The sequence below is a fragment of the Melospiza georgiana genome, chromosome 19 (assembly GCF_028018845.1).
Source record: "Melospiza georgiana isolate bMelGeo1 chromosome 19, bMelGeo1.pri, whole genome shotgun sequence".
Taxonomy (NCBI): Eukaryota; Metazoa; Chordata; class Aves; order Passeriformes; family Passerellidae; genus Melospiza; species Melospiza georgiana.
Genome location: NC_080448.1, coordinates 10,665,709 through 10,687,936, shown reverse-complemented (window position 1 = coordinate 10,687,936; position 22,228 = coordinate 10,665,709). Strand labels below are relative to the sequence as shown.

At 52.7% G+C, this 22,228-nt stretch overlaps 1 protein-coding gene across 1 annotated transcript in view; it reads right to left on the bottom strand.

The window, feature by feature from the left end:
• DOC2B (double C2 domain beta) overlaps window positions 1–22,228 on the bottom strand; it is a 32,585-nt gene that overhangs the window by 5,190 nt on the left and 5,167 nt on the right. The window contains exons 2-6 of the mRNA XM_058037788.1: window positions 16,312–16,391; window positions 10,394–10,468; window positions 7,593–7,702; window positions 616–742; window positions 255–412 (exon numbers count right to left, since the gene is read on the bottom strand). Of these exons, the coding sequence (XP_057893771.1) occupies window positions 255–412; window positions 616–742; window positions 7,593–7,702; window positions 10,394–10,468; window positions 16,312–16,391 (550 nt within the window). The remainder of the gene's footprint in view (window positions 1–254; window positions 413–615; window positions 743–7,592; window positions 7,703–10,393; window positions 10,469–16,311; window positions 16,392–22,228) is intronic.

The following is a 22,228-nucleotide window of genomic DNA, read 5'->3' as shown; positions in this document are numbered from 1 at the left end:
ACACTCACATTTTGACGAGTGACACTCACATTTTGACACATTTTGATGGGTAACACATTTCAATGGGTGACACCCACATTTCAATGGGTGACACTCACATTTTGACCACATTTTGATGGGTGACACACATTTTGATGGGTGACACTCACATTTTGACACATTTTGATGGGTGACACTCACATTTCAATGGGTGACACCCACATTTCAATGGGTGACACTCACATTTTGGCCACATTTTGAGGGGTGACACTCACATTTTGACGTAGGGGTCGGAGTAGCCGTTGGCGTCCATGGCAGCCAGGTGGGCGCAGCGCATGATGCCCACCTGCAGCCCCTGCTTCTGCGAGCTGTACTTGAGGGAGATGAGGATCCTGCCACGCTCCTCCAGCGACTTGTCCTCTGTTTTATCTATCTGGGGAGGGAATGCACCCAGTCTGGGGGGCTGTGCTGGGGTACAGCCACATCCAGACACCTCCCCAGCCAAGGGATGCTCTTCCCCACATCCCTGATGTTGTTTGAGGGATCAAACAGCTCCACATCCCCACATGCCACAGGGAGAAGCTGCTGTGCCTGTGATTCCAGGGTGGGGTGAGGCTCTGAACGCCCCTCACTCACCGGCAGCTGCTTCTCCAGGCAGATGTTGAAGTTTTTGGTCTGGTTGGGTTTCAGTTTCTTCAGCGGGATGCGCGTCTCGCCGATGAACTCGTTGTGCCGGAACTTGTCCTCGTCACACACCGAGATCCTGCAAGAGCACGGGGTGAGCAGGGACACTGGGGACAGGGCAGGGTCCCCACAGGGAGGGAGCAGCTGAGGTCACCCTTGTCCAGGCCACGGACAGGGCAGCTCCTCTGCTGGCAGCTGGAAAACAGCTGGGATGGGATGGGATGGGATGGGATGGGATGGGATGGGATGGAATGGAATGGAATGGAATGGAATGGAATGGAATGGAATGGAATGGAATGGAATGGAATGGAATGGAATGGAATGGAATGGAATGGAATGGAATGGGCACAGCCCGGCCAGGGCAGCTCAGGGCGTGAGTCTCTGTGCCTAAATGCACAACCCAGCCCAGGCACTGCTGGAAAAGCAAGCAACCACCCTGATGACCCTTCCATTAAAACATCAGAGTCATCAGCGACTGAAGCGAAATTATTCAGAGTTGCTGGAGCTGCATTTTGCCCAGCCATGGAGGCTCTTCCTCACGCCTCCCTTGTGTGGCTGGGAGAAGCCTGCTTCCCACACAGCTCCTTCCTGAGGATCTCAGGCACTGCTGGAGCTGGCAGCTCCCAGGCTGACCCAGAGGGGACACAGAGCAGCTCTGCCACCTCCTGCCCCACCAGGGCCACACCCAGAGCATGGGAAATGTCACACCTTGGGCAGGTGAAGCTCTCCCAGCCCTGCTGGGACCCTGGGGTGCTCCCCAGTGAGGTGGGGCTGAGCCCAGGCTGTTTTCCATGGAAAAGCTTTTCCATGAAAAAGCCACCACTGCCTTTCCCTGAGCTGGCAGCTCATGAGTCATTCCTGTGCTGCTCCTGGCAGAGGAGCAAAGCCAGTGCTTGCAGGAGCCTCTGCTTGCAGCTCCCCAAATCCCAGAGGGCCAGGAGGGTGCCCTGAGGGAGCAGCAGGGCTGGGAATGGGGAAAACCATCCCCATGCAAAGGGAGCATCCTGCATCCCCACCGGAGCCATGCAGGGACTGGCTGGGCTCCCTGCCCATGAAGGGAAGAAATTTATTTTCCCTTCACTTCCATCCTTTCTCCATAAAAAACAAAAAAACACCCACTCCCTTTGGAGTCCATCTCCCCACGGGTGGCACTTCTTCCCCCAGGGACCACAGTAATTAAAGATAAATTATGCCCTGTGATCCCACCTGAGGGTAAATAATTACACAGCACACCTCTGGCCTGCTCAGCATCTGGCTGGTTTATCCATGGATGGGTTATCCCTGCCCATAAATCTATTTATCAATAGATTATTTATCTGTGGATGCTTTAGTGCCTTATCCAAGGATGGTTTGACCACCCTCATGCTCACAAATGAGCAGCAAGGAAGCAAGGAAGCCATGGGGATGTCTCAGTGCCACAGCACAGGGATCATCAGGGCTGGGGAGCAGCACAGAAAAGGGGTTTGGGGAAAAAAAAAAAATAATGATATGAGCAGGAAAACAGGGAATGCTGCTCTCCAGAAAAGTGTGCTGGATGCAGCGTTACTATAGATACCCACAGCAAAAACCACCCCACCACAAGGCTGAAATCCTCAAAGAGAATCTCAAATGCAGGCACAATGTTCCCCATTTCCTCTCCTCTTTCTTGTAAAGAACAAAACCAGCAAAGGAGCAGCAGCTCCAGAGCTCCACTGCACTTGCCAGGAGTGTGGAGGGGACAGGAGGGGACACAGGGAGCTGGCAGCCCAGGATCTGCGCCTACACCCAGCAATTGAGGAGTGGTGCTGGCTCCTGGGCACTCAGGGAGACAGGGTTTGGGATGGTTTACCTCTCAAAAATGTGACAATTCTCCTGGCAATGTCCAGGGGAGCACAGCAAGATCCCAAACACAACGTCCTGCTTGCTGCGAGAGCTCTGGAGCCTCAGGATGGGCAAAAGCCCAGGAAGGAAAGGTGGAAAACTCCAGTGCTGGCAGCAGGGAGAGCATCTCCCACATCTGTCACACTGGGCCCTGTTTCAGTGCCCTCAGGGACATGGGAAGGCCCTTGGGAAGTGGATTTTGGCACTGGGAGCTGTCCCTGCCATGAACAGTGGAGCTGGAGACACCTCCAGGTCCTTCTCAGCCCCGTTTTTCCTGTGGCACCTCTGGTCCCCTCATTTGTGCCCATCTGCTGTGATGCCCAGAGGGAGTTTTGTGCCAGCTCTGCCAGTCCCAGCCCCAGTTCCTCCTCCCAGCTGCAGTTCATCCCCTCTGGAATGGGATTTCCAGCACTGGCCCATCGGTGAGGGCAGTGAGCTTTGAGTGAGACGAGCAGGAAGCTCCAGCCCCATCCCTCCCTTTGGAAAAGGGCACACTGCAATCACACCAGCTTGGATTTCATTAGGAGAGATCCATGTGATGGAATTTTCATGCCTTGGGTTACAAAATCAGCCCCATGACAAACAGCACGAGTTGCCTCTGGCAGCCTCGTTCCCCTTCCATCGCCAGCCTGGAACTGGAGCTTCACCCCTTCCCCATCTCTCCTTATTAACCCAAATCCCTCCAGCCTGGTGTTCCGTTTGATATCCTCGCCGTGGGGTCCTGATCTTTACATTAATGGCTGTGAAAAGCACCTTGGAAGGAAACTAAGCAGCAAATGAACAATCACTGCTCATTAAACCTCTCCTCCCTCCCACTCAGCCCGGGCTCCTGGGCTCCAGCCCTGACTCACTGAGCGGCTCCAGCAGCTGACTCATGGCTTCTGCTCCCTCACACGGGCTCCTTCCCAGTGTGGAAAGGGGAAATGGGGGTCAGCAAGGACCTTTTTCCATAAAAACACCCAGAGCAGAGCCTGAGATCATCCCCCGTACCTAAAATCCCCAAGGGAGGCTCCCCGTGAGGAGCAGGTGATGCTGGCTTGGTTCAAGGACAGGCCACACCAGGCAAGGAGACAGAATAACCCCTTGTGAAAGGCCAGTTCTCCAGAAAACAAAAGGAGGATTCCATCATGGGCTCCACCACAAAATGCCTCCAAGTCTGAGCACAGAAAGCACAGCAGAAATGAGCTGCAATTACAAGTGCACCTGCAATTCCAAGCAAGCCTCATTCATCCAGACTAAAGCAATTTGGGACCCCAAACCTTGAAGTGGCTGCACTCAGCTTATTAGTCCTGATCAAATACTATTTTCTGAATAATACATTTAATGAGTCATGATGTTTGTCAAACACATGATTAAACAAAGAATTCCTGGCATTCGTGGGCTAGCTGAGTAGCCCATGAATAATGCATCAGCTCGCCAATATATCTGGATATGAATAATTGTATCCAATATCTGGCCAGCTTGGGTATTTATTATGAATGCAATTTATTTATTGTATATTACATCTATTATTTAACTGGGGGAGATTGTATCCTGCCTGTTCCAGCTTCCCCTGCAGCATTTCTCTGCCTCCCCCTGACACTGCACCCCGTGGTGGGGATGGGGGCTCCAGGGTGGGATTTCCCCCTTGCTGCAGGCAGGGAATTTGTCCCCAGTCCCATCCATCTGTGCACTCCAGGGTGTTTTGCACGGCTCTGAACCTGCCTTTTCCCAGGCTGGTGGGTGGCTTCATCCCTGCTAAGCCTTGGGCTCCACTCAGGGATATTTAATTCAATGAATGGATGAGACCTTTCGAGATCCTCCCACCTGCTGCTCTCCACGAAATCCCAAATATCTGCTGCTTTCTGAGGGGGTTGCTTCATTAACAAAACCCTGCTTGCCAGAGCAATTAGCTGGGCTGCCTTCACCTCTCCTTCACCTCGGGGAGGTGGGACAGCAAAGTCACTGCACCACTTTGGACAAGGCCATGCAGGGATGAGGGAGAATCTGGCCATAATATGGGGCTGGGGGCTTGGGAAGGAGGGGATCCAACACCAAACCCTCTGGGATGTCCTGACAAATGCCACTTGTCCCCTGCACAAGGCCGCAGGCCCTGTCATGGTGCCCCATGCCAGCACCACCCCAGCAATCCATGCTGGACACGTCCCACCAGGTGGGCAGGGAAGATTTTTTTTTTTTTTTCCTGGGTGCTTTTCCAGCTTCCCTGCCACATCTCCAGGCTGCAGGGAGGCAGCTTTGATCTCTCTGCCTTTATTTTCACATTAAAGAGACTCTGGAATTGCATCCCCTGCCCAGCTCAGCACCAGGGAGCCTCCCAGGGAACGGGCACCACCCAGAGCCACGGGAGCATCACTGATGCTCTTTCAAGCAGCACCAGCTGCCTGGCAGGAGCCTCAACTGATTAACACAGGGAAAACCAGAGCCCTGCTGGCTCTGAAGGTGGCTTTTGCTCGTGGAGAAGGAGATATTTGGAGGAGAAGATGGATGGGTTAAGCAGAGCACCCAGTGCATGGAGATGTTTTCTGTGGGGAGTGAAGGGCCAGCTCAGAGCAGGGAAACAGCTCCAGCCACACCAAAACACTGACAGATGGCCAGTTTAGATGGGATATTGGGAAGAAATCCTTCCCTGGGAGGGTGGGCAGGCCCTGGCACAGGGTGCCCAGAGAAGCTGTGGCTGCTCCTGGATCCCTGGAAGTGCCCAAGGCCAGGCTGGACAGAGCCTGGAGCAGCCTGGAATAGTGGAGATGTCCTTGCCCAAAGGAAATTATCTTTAAAGTCCATCCAGCCACATTCTCCTGCACACTGAGGGATTCTAGGTGGGTACAGGGGTCCGTGCACAGTTCTGAGCTTTGGGAAGGGCACAAGGATCTCCATAGGTTGTCAGGCAGGAATGGGATGGGGCAGAGCAGGATTTCTGTGGGGAAAAAGGCAAATCCAGCCCTGCACATATTTTGGTGCATCCTCCATCTCACAGCTCCAGGATAAACAGCCCTTCCCAAGGGAGAATGGGCTCCCAGAGCCCTGGAGGAACGAGGGTCGAGCCCTGCTGCTCCCTGTCTGCTTCCAGCAAACAACTCAGCCAACATCTCCTTACAAACCCATTTCCACGCTTGAGGAGGCTGCAAACTTCAAAGCCTGCAGTGGAAAAAACACCCACCAATAATAACAACAAACTGGAGGCTTCCCAGCCCCACCAGCCTGCAGCACTTCCAGCATGACTAATGCTTTCCAAGTGAAATAATAATAATCCACGGTGCTGAATTCCTCACCACCCTGCACTCTGCAGACAACAGGTGGGCTCTGCCCTGGTTCACCTTTCAGCAGCACCTTTCACCAGGCAGATTTGAGCTCCTGGCATGGGGAAAATCACAAAACCCCAGGGGCATCTGCAGGTGAGGAGAGTGGGATTGCAGCCACGGAGCTGGCAAAGCCCTGAGTGCTTGCAGAAGGATGTAAAATCCTTTCTTTGCCAGTGTAAAATCCTTTCTTTGCCAGATTTTACAGCAAATCCTGCAGAACAGCCTCAGATCAGTGTGCTATGGAGCATCCGAGGCTGCCCACAATTCCTGCCCTCATCCAGGCGGGGCAGAGGCCAAAACATGAGAAATCTTTGCACTCACAGGTGTCAGCTCCCTGCAGAGCATCATTCCAAGCTCTGCCCCTGCCCAGCTCCACCCTCACACAGCCTCTCCCAGCCCCTGCGAGATGCTGAATGCACAGACTGAACCAGCAAAACAAAATAATAAAATAAAGACTTACACTCTTTGTTTGGTTGGACAATAGTTCAACAAAAAGCTCAGCTCTGAAAGGGACCCAGAACTTCCCTGAGGAGATTTTCTCAGCAAGACACAACCACAAAGCCTCAACACGTGCCCGTGAGAGCTGGGCACGGCGAGGTTAAACCCAAACCACAGCACCTGGGCAGGCAGGAAGCAACCAGAGGGCTTTGAAGGTAAAGATGCAGCAGGAACAGGCTCCTCACTGCCTCCCCCAGCCCTGAAAATCAGCTGTCAGTGTCTTGGGGGATGATGGATGCATGCAGGGCACACACCCCAGAGCTCTGGGTTTGAGGGGGATAACTCTGCCCTGCTCTGCTGGGAGCAGCTCCAGCATCTCCTGTGGGGCTGGGATTGTCCCTGGGATTGTCCCTGGGGTGGGGAGGTGCAGAACTGATGGGGGTAGCATGGTCGGGACGGACGGAGACGAGAGATCTTTGAGGCCTGGTCGTGGAATTTGGGGTTTATGGCAAAGGGCCTGGGTGCAGGGCCCTGCTGGGATTTGGGGTTTATTGCAAAGGGCCTGGGTGCAGGGCCCTGCTGGGATTTGGGGTTTATTGTAAAGGGCCTGGGTGCAGGGCCCTGCTGGGATTTGGGGTTTATTGCACAGGGCCTGGGTGCAGGGCCCTGCTGGGATTTGGGGTTTATTGCAGAGGGCCTGGGTGCAGGGCCCTGCTGGGAGCTGCAGCCACAGCTCGGAGCAGGACTGAGAGGAGAGAGGGGCAGAGAGGATGAGAGGGTGAGAGAGTAAAAGGGGTAAGAGCTTAAAAGGCAAGAGCGAAGAGACAAGAGGTGAGAGCTAAGAGAGTGAAGTTCCCATTCCAATACCATAAATCATCTTCTGTGTTGAATATTCTGATTCTCACTAACCAGTCTAGTACAAGATACAAATCCTACAGCATTTACATACAGCCTATAAGAATCATTACATTACCATAATGTGTAACATTTTAGACCCTAAAAACTCCTCTTTGGGCCCCTTCTGCCAAGCTGTAGGGTCTGCTCTGACCCTTGGGCCTGTCTGCAAGCAGAGGGTGTTGTTCCATCAAAAGGGGATCACCTTCAGCCAGCCACACCATTGTTTTCCAGTTGTTCAGTAACTGAGGGATCTCAAAGCTTGCCTTCATTTCAATCTCACTTACAGTTTCCATATTCTCAAAATCTTTTGCCAGACAATCATATTGATAAGGCTTTCCTGCTTCATCTTCCCCAGCAGGGAGGGACAGCTGGCAGGGTGCTGGGGGAAGGAAGGGAGGAAGGGAGGGAGGCTGTCCCCCCAGGCTGGGGACCCACCTGAGCGTCTTGCGGATCATGTCCTCGTCGGTGATGCCGTAGTAGGTGAGGGTCTCGTTCCACGTGGGGTTCAGGGTGTTCCTCAGCGTTTTGGTTCTCAGCTTGTTTGCCTGGCAAAGCAGAGCAGGTGGGGTCAGTGGGCTTGGTCATCTGGGCAGCAGAGGAGGCCCAGTGTCACTGCCGTGTTTGCTGGAAAACCCCTTCGCCGGGATTTCTTCTTCTGGGGAGCTGAGAAGCCTCAGAGAAAACTGAAAACAGTAATTATCTGATGGTTTTATCTGATTGTTTTATCTGATTGTTTCTCTCGTGTTTTGCTGCTTTGGAATGTGGTTTGGAGATGGTTCATCCAACACGTGAATTGTTTTTACTTAATGACCAATCACTGTCCAAGCTGTGTCGGGACTCTGAGGAGTCAGTCACGAGTTTTTAATTAATGCCTTGTTAAACCTTCTGTAAGGGCCCTTTCTCTATTCTTTAGTATAATTATAACATAATAATAATTATAATATAAATAAAATAAAAATTAAATTAAAATAAAATAGAATATAATAAAATATAATAGATTCTATTTTGTTATAATAAAAGAAAATAAAACATTTAATAAAATATGTATAAAAATATATAAATAATATAATATAATATAATATAATATAATATAATATAATATAATATAATATAATATAATATAATATAATATAATATAATATAATATAATATAATATAATATAATATAAGCCTTCTATGAACATGGGGTCAGATTCTCAATTCCTCCTTCATCCTGGGGACCCAGCAAATGCCACAGCCCAGTTTGGGGACAAAGGGACAATGGGTGCTGTCACTGTTCTGTCTCAGTGCTGGGACCCTCATTGGGGTGGCCCAAATCCACCCCTAATCCAGCAAAAACCTGAGGGGCAGGGACACAGCAACTCACTCATTTCCAAACCATCCCAGCCCCTCATCCTGGAGACAGCCAGCAAAATGGGAACCTTGGCAGAGCATGGACCAGGATTTCATTTAAGCAGTAAGAGAGAGCAAGGGAGAGGAAAAAATCCTTTCTGGATTAAATTAAAAAAATGCTGATTTGCTGTTCTGGCTGTTTGTTTGCACTCCTGCTCCCAGCACAGCTCTTGATCCTGCCTGACTCCAAACCAGTTCCCTGGCAGGTGTTTTGTCAGCACCAGCAGGAGGATGGGGACAGCAGGGCTTGTGTCCCCTGCATGGATGGGACATCCTGGCACACAGCCCAGGGGACAGGGATCTCCTCGCTCCCTGAGCCCCTCTCGTGTCTGGGCACAGCAGAATAAAGAGGCTGAGGCTGCAGGTTGGGCTTCTCCAGCCTGGCACCGCCTGGCAGAGCAGCAATTTTCCCTCTAATGAGGTGTCAGACAACTCAATCCCTGCCTCAGCTGCTGCTGTGCCTCAGCACATCCACACCTCCAAGGTGTCTTGTGGATCTTTATGGGGAGCTGCTGCATTCCCCACCCTGGGTTTAGGCGCCCTGAGTGATGAGGAGAGCAGGGAAGCACCCACAGCCTGCTCAGGTCTGCAGGCACCCGATCCTGATCCCTGGGGCTCCGGGGACTGGGAAGGAAAGCGGGGTGACATGAACATCACCCAGCTGCCAAAGCTGCCCTGGGAAGGGACAGGAGTGAGATCAGAGGAGCTGAGCTCCGGGAATGCCTTTTCCTCCCATCGGGGATGACTCAGGAGGCAGCACCAGCTCTGCATGGGGAATGAACCCAGCCCTGCTCCCACACCCACGGGTGCCTGAGAGCCCAAATCTGGGACAGAAACACCTGAAGGACTCAGGGACTGTCCTGCTGCAGGAACAACCCAAATCCCAAATCCCAATCCCCCAGAGCTGCTCCCCTCTCCCAGGGCAGATCCAGCAGTGCTGTTGGAACAGAGCACAAAGATGGGGCAAAGATGGGGTCCCCCCATGGCCTGTGGATCTGCAGCTGCTCTGTTCCCTCCCCTCCTGCCTCTCCTGCCTCCCCCAGCTCCAGCAGCAATGCTAATCAATGGATTTGCAAAACATGGGGATGATGATGATGATGATATTGCTGCTGAGAGCGCTCGCGGCTCCGCGCGCAGCGGAAATTCAGGACGTGGTTAAAAACTCCCTCTGCCACCCCGAGCACTGGGAATTAATCCAACTGAACTGTAACAAGGAAATACACCTCCCCTCCTCCCCTCCCCCCAAAAAAAGGTCTTTCCTTTCGTGTGGAATAAGAGTGCAATTAATATTCCTGACACACACATCGAGCATTTAAATTCCACATCCCCGTCACTTACACCCAGCTCTCACCACACATCAATATCTTTAATTACTCTTCTCTCCAGCAAGTGCTGAACCTAAGGAGATGGAAATATTTCCCTTATGATTTATACTCTGTTTTATTATGATCTGAGGGGTTTTAAATGCAAAAGGATAAGGGTAGGGGGGAAAAAAAAAGGGGGGAATTAAAAGGGTCTGATTTGTTTATGGCTGAGGATGTTTCACTCAGTGCTTCCCAGGGCTCCTGGAATGCAGCATTCCCATGCTGGGCTCCCAAGGTAAGCAATCAGGGCTGGCACCTGGCTGCCAGCCAGTGGTTTCCCAGCAAGGCATTTTCCATCCCTGTAAGGATGGATTCAACCCCAATTCCTTCCTCCTGCTCTCTCTGAGCATTTTTCACTCCAGACACTCAAGCTCTGGGTGCAGCAGCCCACAGCTCCTGGCTCAGGAGCTTCTCCCAGGCCTGATTTCCAATGAGAAGCAGCAGCCCCAGGAAAGGAAGGACAATGAAAAGGTTTCTCACCTTGCTGGCCCCGGGGAGCAAGTGCAGCTTGACATAAGGATCAGCCAAACCATTGTGGTCCATTGGCTTCAGCCCCTGCGGAGGGAACAGCAAAAAGCAGGAATCAGGAGGGCAGGGGGATGCTGGGGGGCTCACTGAGCCCACCCTGGGGTCCATGGAGCTGCTGTGGCTTCCCCAGGGTTTGGGAAGGAGGGGAGAATGAATTCTGCAGGATCCAGGCTCAGCATTCCAGTCTGAGGGGCTGTGGGAAGCTCCTCACCTGCACATGGCACCATCCAACCTTCCCTCCCTCCCTGCCATCCTCATCACATTCATTTGGGGGTGAAAGAGAATCAGTGCAGTGATTTCCCAGCTTTGAAATTACAGGGTTCTGTCATTGAATAATTGCTTCTGAGCAAACACACACCTCTGCTGTTGTGGTGCCACTTGCAGAGGGTGTGATAGCACCTACCTACTCTTGGTTATTAAGGAAGAACAGCTCCAGGCCAGTGGGAGGCTGGTGCCAGCCAGATGCTGTGGTGTTCACAGAGTAAATTTGGGGTTGCAGGAGGAACCAATCCAAGGAAACACTCCCTGTGGCCATTCCTGATGGGTTTTCTACAAAACCCTCACAGCTCTTAGAGGATGATGTGGATCAGGTTTGTTATCAGGGAGGGACAAGCTGTGCCTCTGTTCCTCTTCTAAACCCCCCAAAAATGATCCAGAGGTGAGGCACAATTCCAGATCAAAGCCACACCTGCACAGACTGCATGGACAAACTACTCCACAGGGCAGGGAAGCAAGTCAGGAGGGTGAGAAATGGAGCCTAATTTCCAGCAGCCCTAAGTAGAAATGAGAATGGCTCCGTGGTGGAAGCCCTTGGATTATTTCCAGCCTGGCTGTGGGATCCCTGCAGGAATTACTGCTGGGCTGGCTGAAGGCAGGGCTGTGCCTGGATCAGAGCAGGGCTCTCTGCAGAGGTACCACCCCATCCTGGCTCCAGGGGGATGCTGAAGAGTCCTCACAGCCTTGTTGTGAGGAGCAGAGTGCCTGGATAATGAGTGTGTGTGTGCAGCTGCCAGGATCCAGGGGCAGGGAAGCATTTGTATGGAATTCTGCACGCAGAAGGAATGCAGCCATCCAGGATCTGGGCAAATCCAGCAGGGAAATGCTGGGGGAATCATAATCAGGTAGGGATTAACTCACCCAGCCTGACCTATAGCACCACAGGACCTTCTCTGAGCTGCAGTTTTGTCCAGGATGCTCCTGACCTTGGGAGTGTCTCTGACTTGGAGCAAGGGCTCTGCCACAGAGACAAACCTGGGGCAAGGGAGGCCAAATGGTGCCCAGCAAAGAGGATTTTGCTTCTACAGCAAAGCCACAAGGATAAAAATACCAGCAGTGAATGGAGGTGAACCTGCTTTGAGTGCAGCCTCTGGGGTGGTGCCTCTGGGCCAGGAGATGATGGGGATGGGGCAGGCAGGGCAGGAAGGGGCTGGGCTGTCCCCAGGCTCTGCACAGTCCACTGGTGCTGTCCCTGGCCAGAGGTGCCCAACCTGCCCGGGCTGCACAGCAAATGAGACCAGCACGGAGCAGGCAGATTCCCAGGAAAATGGATGGAGAATGACAGGCAGCTCTGTAATTCACCCATCAATTCAGCTCAATTAAATTACCTTCTGAGGAGGCTATTAAAGGCTTTTTTAATAGATGTGCTATGGAAGATGGAGTGACAGGAGCCTGGAAAATGGCTCCTAATGTCACGTCTACCTCCCTCCCGTGTCACTGGATACGTGTTTGGCACAAACAGCTGAATTTAGCAGGGCTCTGCTTTGCAAGGATCCCTCCAATAGGGAGAACCCCCTCTAGGTGCAGGGACCACCACCCTGGAGCTTCAACAAGAGGGATGAGAGGCAGACAAGGCACAGAGTCACCCCCAGCTCCATCTGGGGCAATCCCTGGCTCCAACCCATCCTGACGCTGCTTCTTGGAGCTGAGATCAAGTTTCATCTTTTCCCTTCCTCTTCCCAACCCCAAAAATCTCTGCTGCAATCCCACAGAGACCTCCAGCTCCCTGCACATGCCAGGCTCTGCCAGCTGCTCCCCGTGCCAGTGACATTTAGCTAATCAATAGGATTTAATTACAGCTCGGGCTAATCGGGGGCTGCCGATTAACGCCGCGCTAGAGGCGGCCAGAAATCGCAGGAGATGGATCCATTCCATCCCTCACCCCACAGCCAGCTGCCTGCCCAAAAACCAGCCTGGCTGAGCCATCCCATTCTGGAAAAAGGGGGCAAGCTGCATTTGCAGCCTGCCAGCCCAGAGGAGCCCGGCAGCTGGAGGAATCTCCCTGCAGTGATGAATATTTATGAGTCAATACATAAGTAATGATCAGCGCAGACCTCCAGCACTCACCTCGGGTGGAAGGGAGGGAGGGAGCAGCCAAATGCTCAGTGGGGTGGAAGCTCCTGGGTGTTTTCTGGCCAGAGGTGCAGGGAGAGCAGCCCAAGGATGCTCCAAAGGGCAGGAGCTGCCTGGAGCATCCTTCACCATGGCCCTGCAGCCCCCTGAGGCTCATGCCAGGCATCTTTCTCCCAAAAGCAGGAGAACACTGGAGCTGTAGGATAGCACATCCTGCTGTGACTGTGCTGCATGCCCCTATAAATCCCCTATGGACTGAGCACAAAGTGAGATCCTCAGCAAAGCCATGGCATGGCACCAAACCAGGTGGCTGCACATTCACCAAAACCTTTTCCATCCTATTTTCCAGGTGATGCCCAGCACAGCCCAGCTCTGTCCCACACAGGACAGCAGAGACCCACACAATCCCAGGGCTCATGCAGGGGAGAGCCCTCCTGCCAGCCTGGCTGCTCCTGCAGTCCAGGAATGAGCTTCCACAACGCCCTGATTTATTCTGCTATTGATCCGAGCTGAGCTACAGCGTGTCTGAGCCCAGCCGTGCCTGAAGTGTGACGGGCGGGGCTGCTGAGAGCCAGCAGGGCCAGGTGGTGCTGCCAGCCTGGCTGCTCCTGCTTTTCCTGGCTTTTCCTCCTTGTTCCTGCATGCTCCTGCCTGTTCCTGGATGCTCCTGCCTGTTCCTCCTTGCTCCTGTCTGCTTTTCCCTGCTCCTGCCTTTTTTTCCTTGTTCCTGCCTTTTCCTGGCTGCTCCTGCCTTTTCCTGCCTGTTCCTGGCTGCTCCTGCCTGTTTCTGCCTTTTCCTGCCTGCTCCTGCCTGTTCTTCCCTTTTCCTGTCTGCTTTTGCCTGCTCCTGCCTGTCCCTTCCTTTTCCTGGCTTCTCCTGCCTGTTCCTCCTTGTTTCTGTCTGGTTTTGCCTGTTTCTGCCTCTTCCTGGCTTCTCCTGCCTGTCCCTGTCTTTACTTGGCTTCTCCTGCCTGCTCCTGCCTGTTCCTCCTTGTTCCTGTCTGCTTTTGCCTGCTCCTGCTTGTTCCTGCCTTTTCCTGCCTGCTCCTGGCTTCTCCTGCCTGTTCATCCTTGTTCCTGTCTGCTTTTGCCTGTTCCTGCCTGTTCCTGGCTTCTCCTGCCTCTTCCTGCCTGCTCCTGTCTGTTCATCCTTGTTCCTATCTACTTTTGCCTGCTCCTGCCTTCTCCTGCCTGCTCCCACCTGTCTGGTGACACCCAGAGTCTCCCAAACCCTGCTGTGAATTTACACCCCTCAGAAACCCCTCAGAAAACCCCTCCCAGATATTCCCAGGCACAGAGGCAGGGTGAGTCCCCACGTGGAGCGAAGCCCTCAGAGCAGGGAATGGCTGGTGGAGCACCACAGGTCGGATTGAACCTGCTGGAGTGATAATGGGACTCGTGAGGAACAGCAGCAGATATAAAAGTGCTGGAGATTAAAAAAAAAAAAAAAAAAAAAAATACAGAGAAGTAAAATAAAGGGAGAGAGGGAGGTTGTTTGGGGTTACCAGAGAGAAAGAAAAACGTGTCTCACGTGGCTGGGATAGGTTTGAATGGCTGCTGGCAGCAATCAGAGCTCCAGGAGCTGCTGGAGCTGGGCACAGCATGTCCCTGGAGGGTGACACAGCCACCCAGGAGGGTAAATCCGAGGGTAAATCCAAGGGTAAATCACATCCCAGCCCTGCTGGGGCTCTTCCCCCATCTCCTCCTCTGCAGCTCTGCCTGTCCCAGCCCCGGAGCCAGCGGGGTCCTGGCCCTTACCTTTCTGTAGTCAAGTTTTGGCAGCTTTCCCCAGGCGAGAGATGAAATGAGAGCGAGCAGATGGCAATGTAAATAAAAGAGAAAAATGGGAGAATGAGAGCAGAATGGAAATGAACAGGACTCGAGAGCTTGAATGTCAGGGTGGCTCTGCCCTCCCCAGGGGCACGGGGGTGATGCTGGGGTGCCCCCACAGCCCCGGGTGGGCACGGCAGGGACCAGGGCTCTCCTGTGCCAGCCCTGCCTGTGCCATTGCTGATGTGAGATTTATCAGTGGCTGCCCAGAGCTCTCTCCTTCCTCGCTGCCTTCCACCCACTCCAAACCCAATTAGAAATCTCCTCCTTGGCTCGGCTCCCGTGTGCGCCGAGGGAAGCCTGACCCGGCGGATCCACAGGAGACAGGGAGGGGAGCAGAGCCCAGAGTCTGCCCCAGCCCTGCCCTGCTGGCACCTGGGGCTGCTGCCCTGGCCAGGAACAGCTCCAGGAGAGCTGGGGTAAATCCTTCCACCCCCATCCCCAAAATCCAGCTTTGCTGCTGGTGTTCCAGCCTTGGAGAACCACAGAAAACGAGCCATGGAGGGGGGAGAAGAGCATCCTATGGAGGCAAACAGCATGGTCTGACCCTCTGGGGGGGCTCAACCTCTTCTCCTGCCTTCTCCAAACCCCCATCCCTTCCCGAGATCTGCAGGGATTGAGGTGCTTCCCCCCCAGCCCATCAGGAGCCCTCTCCGATGGTCACTGTGTGATGCAGAGGGGAACCCAGCAGCATCTCCCACAGGCTGCATCAGGACCTCGTCTCCCTGTTCCTGCTCCCAAATGCGCAAAAAAGCCCCTAATTGCCTCAATCACGCAGACGGCAGCACTTTGGGGCCGTGATTAGCAGCATTTAAAAGAGCCATTTATAAACCGACAGCCGGTCACAGTAAATAACAACATCGGGATGGGCTGCTGGAAAAAGCATCAGCCATCAATCCCTGCTCGTCACGGGGGATGAGCAGCCGGCTCCCGACCCTGGGAACGCCTTGAGAGGCAAGGATGGAGGGGAAGGAGAGGGCAGAGGGGCTGGGGAGGTGGTGGAACCCAGGGATGCTTGGCACAGCCATGGATGGGGCTCCCTTGGCACAGCCATGGTTTGGGTTCCCTTTGAGAGGAATGGCAAATTTGTCTTTCCAAACAAAGCTGCGGGTCTGCTGGTAGATAAAACCAGCACTGGGAGAGAAAAGAAACAATGGGAAGGATTCCACTGATTGACGAATGGAAAAAAAGAGAGATTTGCTTTTATGAATAAACTTTAGGTTTGCTGATAAACGAAATTAGACATTGAAAGATGAAATAAACAATGGGGAAGAAAAAACTCCTTTTTTTAAGAATTAAAAATTAAAATGGAGCGTTATACATTAGAGGGGAAATCTTTGGTATCAGGTGTATTGGGAAGTGTGAACCTCTCGAGTACCTCAGAAATGGGGAAAGAGAGAAGGGAAATATAGACGGAAATTGGGATAAAAAGGAGGCTGCGTCCTCCAAAAATTCAAGAAATGCCAGAGGAATACCCCATGGCCTCTCCCTTTATTGGAATAAAGCCAAAAAGGACTCTTCTGTCTCCTTTTTGGACATAAACCTCTGGTGTTTGTGGATTAATTTTCCTAAGAGCTTGGCACAGCCATGGGTCAGGTTCCCGTGGGTCAGATTCCCTTGTCGCAGCCATGGGTCACATTCCCCGTGGCACAGGCAGTCCCTGCTGTCCCCCCAGCCGGGCTGGGCCCTACCTTGGCTTTGTTGATGGTGCAGTGCAGAGCGTTGTTCTCCTGGTCGTAGAGCAAGCTGAAATCCAGCGTCCCCAGCGCGGCTGCAAGGGAGGAGAGATGTGATTAACCTGCGAGCACGGGGCTGCTCTGCCTCTGAGCACTCAAGGAGATGCCAAAGAGCAGGCTGCAGGCATTATAGAGCACAAAGCATCCTGCTGGGAGCCCTGTTATGAAACGTGGCCGTTCCCAGGTTGGTTGGCACAGCCCTGGGAGAGGAGTGAGGATGAGTGGGTGCAGCTCTGCAGCCACAGCTTTGCTTCCACGGGCTCTCACCTGGGCTATCCCCATCCCTCAGCAGCCTGGCTGCATCCAGCAGCTCCCTGTCCCCCAGGAGATGAAGGATGTCCCCTGGGAAGATTTTGGGAATGGCTGGGACACAGCTGAGAGCTGCTGTTGGCACATCCTCCCCTCCAGCGCCGCTGGCATTCCCAGAGCGTGTATTTGTACAGCGACACCTTCAAACAAATGAGCCACCAGTGGGATCCCTTCCCAGCTCCAATCTGGCTGCAAACTGTAAATTAAACCCAGTGAGGATGGAAATACTTTCCTGGTTAAAATGAAAAACACCAACAAGCTTTTAATCAGCTCAGTGTTCCTTTATGGCATCCTCAGGATCCAGGAGTGGCAGCATCTCCTGGGATGGGACACAGGAGCAGAACAAAGCCAGAGGAGCCTCAGCAGCAAAAGCCCTTTTGATTTGAGGGATTCTTTCCCTTTGGATGATCTGAGCACCTCTCACTAATCCAAAGCCTTAAAAAGACAGGCTTCCCAAAAACATGGCTTAACCTTCTCCGAGGCTGCCAGGCCTGATTTGCACACCTGGACATGGAGCAGCCTCTGCCCTGGCTCAGCTTTACCTGGCACCAGCCTGGAGCTTCCAGGGTGGCTCTGGACCCAGCAAACCCCACTTTTCCATGCCCACCTTCCCCAAAAGAGTTTTGCCTGAGTGCTGCCCTGCCACCAAGCACCATCCCACTGCTGTTTCCAAGGTAACTGCACCTTCCTGCCGTGCTCAGAATGTGAGAAAACATCCAAAACAAAAACCAGAACAGTTTTGCTTCATATCAAAGCAGGGTTTGCTGACTGGAAAAGAGTTGGACAAACTTTATGGGAGAAAATAAAGTGCTTTTTTTCCCCCAGCATTGATAGCAGCAAGGCACCCACGGAGTTTAAGGATATTCAGGGGACCAAAACCATCCTACTGCAATTTCACAGCGATCTCCCAGCCCAAAGGAAAAGGAGCTACAGGTTTGCCTGCTGGCAAGAGAAAAAAAAAAAATCATTTCTCCCAAGCAAATATCTTGAGTTCAAAGCAGAGTAAATACCCAGAGAGAGCTCTGCCAGAATAATGTACCCCCGTGGTTGTGCAGCAATTTCATGGCACATTAGCTCCTGGTCTGGGCAAGGCACAAATCAGAGGGGTTTTACCTGCCAGGGCAAGATGAGGGGCGAGGCCAACCCTGCTGTGCCTCGTGCTCCATCTCTGGGTCTGGCTCCAATGAGCATTTCCAGAGCAATAATTCCCAGCTAAAGCCCCTGCACACCCTGCAGGGAGGGAGCACCAGCACAGCTCTGGGTGCTCTCGGTGCTGGGCAGCTCAAGGATGGCAGCGTGAGGAGCTGGAGGCTCCACAAACCCAGTCAGCAAAACTTCCCAAATCTGCATTTTTCACTCAAGAGCGGAAGATGAAAGCTCCGGTTTCGGAGCCTCATCATTTCCACCTGCCCTTTAATCAGCATTTCCTGCCAGCCCCACCGCTCTGCCCTCCGAGTTCAAGCTGTTATTTTATTTTTATCACAGAAGGGGGCCCGCGGTTCAGCCCGCTGCATTTGGCAATTTATAAAACAAATTAAAAAGCTTGGCAGGCAAACAAGAGCTCGGCCAGGAAACACTGACAAAGCCCCAGCCTGGCCCCGGGGCGAGGACAGCGGGGAGCCCTGCTAAAAACACCTAAAATCACCTTCAGACAGCAGCAGGAGCTTGTTCTGCAGGTGGGGACTCAGGTCCTGCCCCCAGCCCTGCATGTCCATGGGCAAACATCCAGCAGCTCCCATTCTTCTTGGAGCTGGAGCCCTGCATGTCCATGAGCAAACATCCAGCAGCTCCCATCTCTCTTGGAAATGGAGACCTGCATGTCCATGGGCAAATATCCAGCAGCTCCCATTCCTCTTGGAAATGGAGCCCTGCATGTCCATGGGCAAATATCCAGCAGTTCCCATTCCTCTTGGAAATGGAGCCCTGCATGTCCATGGGCAAACAAACATCCAGCAGTTCCCATTTATCCTGGAGCTGAAGCCCTGCATCCCTGGCCATGCCCTCCCAGCCCTGGAGGGGTTTTCCTCTAGGCAGAGATGGTTTTTTATGGATGGTGAGTCTCAATTCCCAAGGAAGGGCCTGCCCTTGCGCAGAGGGATGTGGAAACATCAGCACAACGCATGCTAATTGTTTAAAAATGTGGCTTTTTGGTAAAGGGGAGGAGGAAAAGTTTGCCAAAAAGGGGTTTGGCGGCCAAGGTGCTGCTGTGGAGCTGGAGGTGAGCACTGCCACCAGATGCCCAGGGCTCATGGGACACGTTCAGGACAGGGTGACAGCCCCACAGCCTCTGGCACAGCCAGGGATGGATCCAGCCCAAAGCTGGAGATCCTCAGGGCTGAGGAGGTGGCAGGAGACCCTCAGGTGTACCAGGAGAAGGAGCCACCCCTGCACCCCACAGTGAAGCCCCAGGAGCCCCATCCCAGCCCTGTGCTGCTGCAGGGCTCAGCACAAGCCACCAGCCCTGTCCCACTGCTCCCACTCCCAGCAGCACATCCAGCCCTGGCTCTGGGAATCCTGCATGCCCAGCTGGCAGGATCGGGCCCAAAACCTCTGCAGAGCAACCTAATCCCCCTCCTTTAATTGCTTTCCCCCTCCCACTCGAGATGCAGCTCGATTGTGATCTTAATTAGGGGAGCAAGTACCTAAAAAAGAAAAGGGCAGCAATTAGACTCAAAGCACTGCTACCAGGATTATTTAACTCGACTGGGCTATTCTGAACACTGCCCTCTAATCACAGAGGCTGCAAATAAAAAATATAAATAAATGCCTTTGTCAGGCTTTACAAAGGCAGCTTGGCGCTCTCCAGACAGCAGGCAGGATGTATCATTATTATTACAATTATTCTGCTCCAATGATAAAATAACCATTAGGAAAACTGAACTCATTAGCAGGTTCTGACCCTCTTTCCTCCCCGTGAGCTGGGAGAGATTGATGGGAAGGTTCTGGCCAGGGCCTGCCTTTTAACACAGCCTCTAAAAGGAAAAATAGATCCCACTTGCACGGGAAGGTGGCCTCTTCTCCCACTGACCTTTGGGGAAAAACCCCACCTTTGGGTGTTTGGATTAATTCATGGGGCCAGGGGGTGATTGGGGGGCAGCAGGAGCAGCAGATGTGTCCCCAGGTCAGCAGGAATTTGTTGTTTATTGCTGACATTTCCTGGCTGAGCCCAGGGTGAGGCCAGGCTGAAGGAGCTTCTATTTATACCAGTGGGATGAGAGGCAAAAAAAAATGTGGTGATGGATCTGAGCTCTGCTCCCTTGCCCAGCCCCTGCCCTTGGTGGCACAGCCGCCCTCTCCATAGCTTTGGGATGCTTCAAAGAAAAGAATTTCACATCCCAACACATGGAAAAGCCACTGACACTCCCAGAAAGAGCTTCAGCAAAGCCTGGAGGTGGTGATGGAGCACACTCCTTACCCTCCCAAGGCAGGTGTGACTGCTTTAGAGAGCCCAGCAGAGCTCCACAGCAGGAGAAGTTGAGGTGTGCACACAAAAACCCCACTATAGAACTAATTAAAAAGGAGTCCAAAAAGCCTTAAGTCCCTGTGCTTATCAGCATTGCTGCTCCCAAGATAATCTGCTCACGGATTTTGTGCCAGGGAGATCAGAGTGGAGCAGTAAAAAGACTGCTGGGGATTGTCTGGATTAGCTCTCCCTTACAGAAAGCACAGGTTCAGTAACCTTCAGACTGGGTATTTTTTAATGCACTATAAAAGATAGGTCCCTATTCTTCCATTGCTTTAATTTTCCCTTGCAATGGAGATAATTTTAAAGGTCCTGAAAGGCAGCAAGTAATTCTGCGCTCTTACAGCCCCATATAAAATGTTGGCAAATGACTCCTCAGGAGGAACAGAAATTATCATCTCCTGCCATTTCCAAGCCTGGCTGTTGAAGAACATTTTGGTGGGTGTGCTCCTGCCCCCCCTGGCATCCTGAGCACATCCAGTGGCACACGATGGGGACTTCAGGACTGGCTCCATGAGCCTGGAAAACCTTCAGGGTTCTCCTGGAAAACAGCACCATCAATTCCTGCAGGTGAGGCTGAGCTCCCTCAGCATTCCACCTGGGCACTGATCCACTCAGGATGCTGCTGGGCACTCAGGGATGGATCCCAAAGGTGCTGAGGACATCCAGGTGTCCCCGGTGGCAGCACTGACCTCTGGCATGGAGCTCCAGCCTTGGCATCACTGCGGGATCTGGCGTGCTGGAACAGGGCACGACTGAAATCTGGCATCACCCTCAGCCATCCCAGGAAAGCAGATCCTCTGGGAGGTTTTGGGGCACGTCCCAGGGGCAGCACAGCACACATTGGGGCATGAACATCCCCGTCAGCACCACAGGAATCAAGAGATCACAGTCTCTTGATTCTTGATCACAGTGATCAAGAGATCACACTATGTCAGGGAAGGGATAGTTTGGATATTAGGAAAAACTTTTTCACCAAAAGAATAATAAAGAATAATAAAGAATAATAAAGTACTGGAATGCTCTTCCCAGGGAGGTGGTGGAATCACTATCTCTGGATGTGTTTAAAAAAAGCCTGGACATGGCACTTGGTGCTGTAGTCTAGATGAGGTGTTAGGGCACAGGTTGATCTCAGAGGTCTCTTCCAACCTCATCATCCTGTGATTCTGTGACTCTGATGTTCTGCTGGCAGGGCAGAACATCCCCAAATCTACAAAAAACCCCAGCAGGGAGCAGATCCAGCACACAGGAGGAGACCTTCCCTCCTCAGCTGAACTCCGTGGGATCAGGAGCGAGGAACAAACACAACTTTTCTCTCTTGCAATGCTCCCTGCCTGGCCGTGGGTTTCTCTTAAATTTTCTCTTAAATTTTCTCTTAAAATTTGCAGCAATGAATATTTCTTCATTTTGGAGACACGGAGCCAGCCCCTGGTAAGCTCTGGAGCAGGGAGCTGCTTCTTCATGGGGTTGGTTGATGGATGCTCATCAGCTCCTCTGTCTTCTCCAGGAGGAGTGTTCAGAGGAACACTTATCTGCTCGGAACAGTTCAGAGATGCAATTATGTTTTACAGCACTAAATGGTCCCTGATGTCAGCAGCAATTAGACTTTCAGCAATTTCTGTTTAGAGATGGCCTTCAAATCTCTCCCGCTCTCCTCCTCTAATGAAGTACAGCACTGCAATTAACAACCCCCCAAAATTGCCTTCAGTGTTAAATACAAAGAGGAGAGATCAGGGAACCCCCTGGGAACAAGGGGTGTCTGTCTGTCTCTCCGTCTGTCCTCCTGCACTCTGGAAGTGGGGAAGGTGCAGGGCTGTGGGAGGAGGGACCCTCGTTATCCAGCAGCTGTGGCTCCTTCATTAGCAGAGGTGCCAGAGGCCACAGCCCATATGCTGCTGCCCTGGATGCTGCAGGAGGGATGCCCAGGCAGACCCTGCTCACCCTGCTGTGCTTTCCTCTCCTGGTGTTCCCCCCCAGCACTTTGGGGTGTCCCTGCCCGTGGGAAGAGCAAAGCTCCTTGGAGGACCAGGATGTGCATCCTGCACCTGGATGTCACTGCTGGGATGGCCAGCAGGAAGGTGTGAGAGCTCCCAAATATCC